Here is a 7,075-nt window from a genome sequence, read left to right on the forward strand (position 1 = left end):
GACTAAAGACTAATACAGCACGGAGCCCACACTTGCACCATGCATCACATCCACAATCTCACTCCTGACGGACTTAGTCGAAGTCGAGTTTACTGTCGTATGTCCAAGTACAAAAAAAACTTACTTGCAGCAACATCACGGGCACGTGGCATCAGAGGAGCAGCATTCACAAGGAAAACAAATGGGATGTTATGAACAGTTTTTACAAGAACACAATTAGAATTTTTAAAAAGCAGTCATGTCTGTGCAAAGTGGTCATGGTGTAATTACACTGCAGTGATTAGGGTTATGCTGCTCAGTTCAAGAAGCGAATGGTTGAAGACGGCATTCGAACTTAAAATGCAGCAATATGTGCCGAGCCAAACAGCCACGAACAGCAACGTGAGAATCCTGTTCTCTGTGATACTGGTTGCAGAAAATGGCCCTGCCTTTTTCAAAATGGTGCCCTGGGAAGTGTGTTGGAAAGGTTGCACCTTTGACCAGGTGATTTTTCCTTCTGAACTGCATGAACTTGCTTTACTGCTGAGAGAATGGATTTAATGCTCAGAGTTTGTAGTGGTGAAGTGGAAAGCCAACAATGAACGTCTAGTGCTGGACATGCACAGGTACAAATGGAAGGCAGTGCAATATGTGTACTGTATACTCTGCGTATTATACTGCGTTACTCCACACAGTTTACTGCACATTGCAAATAACGTGTTTGTTGAAGGCAGGTAACTTCCGAATGCAGAATTGCTTTACGATTAAGCTTAGCTTTATTTGTCACGTGTACGGTGTAACATCAAAACATGCATTGTTTAACCAATGACCAACATAGTCTGAGGTACTCTGGGGGGTCAGGGGGCAGCCTGCAAGTGCTTCTGGCACCAACATAGCACGCTCAGAACCTACTAACCCTAATCCAGCTCTGAAATGTGGGAGGAAACCGTGGCACCTGGAGGAAACCTACATGGTCACAGGGAGAATGTACACTCTCACTTTTCTCACGTTGTGTTCTTCCCGCAGGAATCCAGGATTATCACCCCCAGCAGGGCGAACACATCCTCCTGCAGCTCAGCAACTTCTAGCCAGCTCCCGATGACTTGCGTCCTGCTCACCCACCCGCAGCTCCCGCTTTCCAATCGGTCGATGATTAATGAGTTAATTCAGAGCCCTGAAAAGCAGGTTAATCATTAAGGGGCACACGCAGAACGTTGGAGGAATTCAGCAGGTCAGGGAGCATCTGTGGAAAGGAACAAACAATATGGAATTCATCAATAAGGGATTTTTAAAGCCAAAAACCTTCATTCCTGGGCTGTCACAGCCTAACTAAAAGGCAAATGGATGAAAAGACAGATACCTTAGTCTGCCAATTTATCGTTACCAGTAAAATCCCAGACACCGAGTGCACTTGTATTCCATTTGCCCACTTCCTTTTCTTCGGCCATTACTGAGCCAGTTAATGTGTCTGGACCAGTCCGTGATTCACCACCCCACAGTCTGTGCAATGTCCACTCTGACTAATCTTGCCACGCTTGATTATTCCCGCTGCTCCTTGGGAATTTACTGGGATGCGGCTCCCTTCGTCCTTTTGCACCGGTCTCCTTGCTAACCGGTGTGATGTACAGGAGTGCCTGGTTACCGATCCAGCATATGCCCCTTGGCCTTTATCTCTGTGCCAGCTCTAACACTCCCTGTAACCTACTTCCATTAACTCTCCCATGATTCTACCCTTCACCTACTCCCAGCGGGCCAATCATCATGCAAATGGGGAAGCCCACACAGCAACAGGGAGAATTTGCAAACTGCACACAAACAGTGGCAGAGGTCGGGATCGAACCTGGGTTGCTGAAGCCCAGAGGCAGCAGCTCTGCCTGCTGTGTCCTTGCTCCAGTCTGCGGACAGAACGATCAAATTTATGACCATTTCCTCACTAGGCCGGAAGGCCTCACTTCCACACGGCATCCATATTTACATATTGATTCTCCTTCAGTGATTTTTCTTCAGTAACCTGCTTTTGGTTAATATTAACAAATGTGTGAGTAAAAAGATGAACTGTTGAACCATGAGCATTGTGCTGAATAGCACACTGGCAAAGAAGGTGGGGAAATTGATTCAACTTGTGGCCTGATACTTTTACTGTTATTGATAAATTTTGTCATTGAGTTTTTGTAATATTAAATACTAAAGTGTCATGAATGACTCCCTTTTTTTTGCCGTGTTCCTGTGGCTATGTCTCAGCTCTTATTTCAGCTCCATAACACATTACAGGCCTTTGGCCCACGGTGTTGTGCTGACATCTTAACTTCCCCTGCATCTACACCATGTTGATCTCCAAATCAGCATGTAGTCAGTGGAAGGTGCCTGGTCTCCAGAACTGCCCTGAACTGGAATCTCCCTGGTCCAGGTCTCTGGCTGATGGGGTACACATTCAATAATCTGTATTACAGTTGTGCAATGTAGCCCAAGCTGGTAGAAGATGAAATGGATGAACATAGACTTCTTTTCCCTCCAGAAATCCAAGACTAATCCTATTGTTTCCCACCCCCCCTGACCTGAACATAATATTTTTTAATATGTTTCCTCTAATGTCTCTTATTTTCTGCATCCCCCAGGGATGATCAAAGTCCCAACACTGACCCCTGGGGCACCCTACTCATGAGAGGCCTCCCATTGGAGAACTGACCTTCAACCATCACCCTCTGCTTCCTACTATCGAGCCAATTCTGAATCTACCTCACTGACTCCCCCTGAACCCCATCTACCCTGACCTTTCAGATCAGCCTACCATGCAAGGCCTTACTGAAGTCCATATTAAACAACATTCACTGTCCTACCTTCAGCTGTCCCCGAAAAACCTCAAAAAGGCTCATCATTGTGACCTCCCACACGCAAAATTATGATGTCTCACAAACTCTCAATGAGGCCTTTACTATCCAAGTGATGGCAGATCTCACCCCTCAGCATTGCCTCCAGTAAACTCTCTATAACTGAACTCGGGCTCACAGGCCTATAGTTCGTTGGCTTGCCTTTGCTACCCTTTTAGAACAATGACACAGTGTTAGCCACTCTCCTGTCTTCTGGAACCTCAACAGTGGCTAATGATGAAGAAAATATCACTACAAGGACCTCCACAATTTAATCCATGGCCTCCCATAATGTACAGGAGTGTATCTGGTCAGGCTCTGGGGATTCCCGTACCTTAATGTGCTTCAGGACTGTAAGTACCTCTTTCTTTGTAATCTGCATAAGATCCAAGACTTCACTATTTATTGCCCTCATTTCTTTGGCATCAAGGATGAATAGACATTAAATATATCAGCCATCCCCTGCAGCTCCATCCATAGGTCTGTAAGGGGAGCTGGTCTCTCCCGAGTCACCCGTCTAATGTTAATATGACTGAAGAACCTCATGAGATTTTCTTTAACCCAGCCTGCTAAATTCATCTCCAACTCTCCCTTTGCCCTCCTGATTTCCCTTTTAAGCCTGGCCTTAAACTTTTTATATCTGTCGAGGGATTCATTTGTACCCAGCGATCTAAATGTGATGTATGCTTTTTTCCTTTTTCCTTGACAGAGCCATGGTATCTCTGGACAGCCAGGTTTCCCTGAACTTGGTATGTCTACCCTTCTTCCTAACAGTGATATGACCCTTCTAAAAGCCTCCCACTTGCCAGTTGTTCCATTGGCTTTTAATAGAGTCACTCAGTCGATGCCAGCTAGGTTCTGCCTGATGCCCTCAAAGTTGCCCCTGTTCCAGTTCAGGACTTCAACCTGTGGACCTGTTCTATCTTTTCCCATAACTATTTAAAATCTAATAGAATTGTGGTCACTAAACCCACAGTGCTCCCCAGTTGTTACTTGGGTAATCTGGCCACCTCATTTTCCAAGGTTCCTCTATATATTGCATAAGGAAACTGTCTTGAATGCCCGGCACAGACTGTGCCCTGTCCAGATCCTTTGCATTCTGGGTGGCCCAGGAAAATTGATATCTCCCTCGAGCACTACCCTATACTATTCTCTCAACTACGTGCACTTCCTCAACACATCTGCTCCTGAGCTTTTGCTTGTTTGGGGGGGAGGGGGGCTATAATACAGCCCCATAAAGGTGACCATTCCCTTCTTATTTCTTACTTCTACCCAAATTGTCTTGTTAGATGATCCCTCAAAAATATCCCCTCTAACTCAGCAATAATGTCCTCCTTATCTAAATGGCAACTCTCCTCCACTCTTACCTGTCCCTCTGTCGTGCCTAAAGCTTCCTTCTCTCAGCTGCTTTTTCTGTGATGGGTTCAATATCTCAGTTCCTAGAAGCAATCCACACACTCAGTTCACCCACTCTATCTGTTCAGCTACGCACATTGGAATGGAAGCAGTTTAAAGCCGTGGTCCTGTCTACTCTTTTACTGTAGACGAGGCTATCCTGATTGTTAGGCTTACACGCTTTGGTTGCTCACGTGTCCCTGTCTTCTCACTGACTTTGCTCTCTCGAGTCGCAGCAGCCTGCTGGTGGCAAAAGCAAATTTTCCCACTGGGAAATTGGTCCCCTCTGGTTCAAGTGCACCCTGTCCCTCTTGTAAAGGTGACCTATCTGGTCCATCTTCCTTCCTGTCTCTAGATTCACTAGCGCATAGCACCGGGAGTAACCCAGAACACAAGCAATCCTGCAGATGCTGGATATCCAAAGCAGCACACACAAAATGCTGGAGGAACTCAGCTGGTCAGACAGCATCTATGCAGGGGAATAAACAGACAATGTTTTGGGCCAAGACCGTTTATCAGGGAGGAGTCCAGGTATCACTGTCCCTGAGTTTAATATTGTACCTGACTCCTCATACTCATTCGACAGGAACTCATACCTTATTCCACCTATGTCATTTGTTCCAATGTATACAATGACCTCTGCCTGTTTATCCTCCCCCTCAAGACTCCTTGGCTCTGCACCCAGGAGGCACCACACCATCCTGGCATCTCTTCTGCAGCTGCTGAATCTTCTGTCTGTCCCTTTCCTATTGAGTCTCCACTCACTATCACCCTGTCTGGCTGCACCCTGTCCTTACTGGTCATGAGACTGATAGCTGGGAACTCTCCGGATTTGACCGATGTTCCAGGAATTTCATGTGAGCTCCAGGTCAGGGATCCATCCTGGCCCCTGCGCTCTCCCCTTTAATGTTTCTGTCCCAGGCATTAAGCAGCCTCCTGACTTTTAAACAGGCAGTTAGATAGACAGCACTTGCTGAGGACCCTGGTGACCTGTGAACTGAGAACTAAGCACTTGGCGAGTTTGGAAAATACTTGGAATGTTTTTATTTAATGGTTAATGTATTTTTCTTAACTGAATTTAAATGGTTATACTTAAACCATCATTACACATTGCAATTACTATTTTACAGTCATTTTAAGAATACATAATAAAATGAACAAGCACAATTGTCAATGGGATTGCATTGAGCAACACACACAAAATGCTAGAGGAACTCAGCAGGTCAGGCAGCATTTATGGAGGGGAATAAAGAGACAACGTTTTGGGCTGAGACACTTCATCAGAACTGGAAAGGAAGGAGGCAGAAGCCAGATTAAGAAGGTGGGTGGAGGGGTGGAGTACAAGCTGACAGGTGATAGGTGAGACTGAGTAAGGAGGAAGGTGAGTGGGTGGGGGATGTGAGAAACTGGGAGGTGATAGGTGAAACAGGTGAAGGGCTGAGGAAGAAGGAATCCAATAGGAGAGCAGAATGGATGAAGAGAAAGAGAAGCAGATCCAGATGGAGGTGATGGGCACACCATGAGGGCAGGGAAAGTGAAGAGGGTAAAATGGAGAAAGAGAGAACAGGTGGGACTGATTCATGGAAGTCAAGGAGATCGATCTTCATGACATTAGGCTGGAGGCTACCCAAATGGAACATGAGGTGATGCTCCTCCAGTGTGTATTTGGCCTCATCATGGCAGTAGAGGAAGTGTGGAGAGACATGTTAAAATGAGCATGGGAAGTTTAAATGGGTGGCCAGGATGAGATCCTGTTGTTGTGGTGGTTAGAGTGACGCTGTGAGATCCTGGTTGTTGTGGTGGTTAGAGTGAAGCTGTGAGATCCTGGTTGTTGCCGTGGTTAGAGTGAAGCTGTGAGATCCTGTTGTTGCCATGGTTAGAGTGAAGCTGTGAGATCCTGTTGTTGTGGTGGTTAGAGTGAAGCTGTGAGATCCTGTTGTTGCCGTGGTTAGAGTGAAGCTGTAAGATCCTATTGTTGCCATGGTTAGAGTGAAGCTGTAAGATCCTGTTGTTGTGGTTAGAGTGAAGCTGTGAGATCCTGCTGTTGTGGTTAGAGTGAAGCTGTGAGATCCTGTTGTTGTGGTGGTTAGAGTGACGCTGTGAGATCCTGGTTGTTGCTGTGGTTAGAGTGAAGCTGTGAGATCCTGGTTGTTGCTGTGGTTAGAGTGAAGCTGTGAGATCCTGGTTGCTGTGGTGGTTAGAGTGAAGCTGTGAGATCCTGTTGTTGCCGCGGTTAGAGTGAAGCTGTGAGATCCTGTTGTTGCCGCGGTTAGAGTGAAGCTGTGAGATCCTGGTTGTTGCTGTGGTTAGAGTGAAGCTGTGAGATCCTGTTGTTGCCATGGTTAGAGTGAAGCTGTGAGATCCTGTTGTTGCCATGGTTAGAGTGACGCTGTGAGGTCCTAGTTGTTGCCGTGGTTAGAGTGAAGTTGTGAGATCCTGTTGTTGTGGTGGTTAGAGTGAAGCTGTGAGATCCTGGTAGTTGTGGTGGCTATATGGACAGATGTTAAAATGAGAATGGGAAATTGAAAATGGGTGGCGCTGTGAGATCCTGGTTGTTGTGGTGGTTAGAGTGAAGCTGTGAGATCCTGTTGTTGCCATGGTTAGAGTGAAGCCGTGAGATCCTGGTTGTTGTGGTGGTTAGAGTGAAGCTATGAGATCCTGGTTGTTGTGGTGGTTAGAGTGAAGTTGTGAGATCCTGGTTGTTGTGGTGGTTAGAGTGACGCTGTGAGATCCTGTTGTTGCCATGGTTAGAGTGAAGTTGTGAGATCCTGTTGTTGCCGTGTTTAGAGTGAAGCTGTGAGATCCTGTTGTTGTGGTGGTTAGAGTGAAGCTAT

At 46.3% G+C, this 7,075-nt stretch overlaps 1 protein-coding gene across 1 annotated transcript in view; it reads left to right on the forward strand.

Moving 5' to 3' along the window:
- tcn2 (transcobalamin II) overlaps positions 1-2,269 on the forward strand; it is a 34,066-nt gene extending 31,797 nt beyond the window's left edge. The window contains exon 10 of the mRNA XM_063034567.1: positions 1,006-2,269. Within this exon, the coding sequence (XP_062890637.1) occupies positions 1,006-1,067 (62 nt within the window). The 3' untranslated portion in view covers positions 1,068-2,269. The remainder of the gene's footprint in view (positions 1-1,005) is intronic.
- The last annotated feature ends 4,806 nt before the right edge of the window (positions 2,270-7,075 follow it).

This window comes from Mobula hypostoma, chromosome 27 (assembly GCF_963921235.1).
Source record: "Mobula hypostoma chromosome 27, sMobHyp1.1, whole genome shotgun sequence".
Taxonomy (NCBI): domain Eukaryota; kingdom Metazoa; phylum Chordata; class Chondrichthyes; order Myliobatiformes; family Myliobatidae; genus Mobula; species Mobula hypostoma.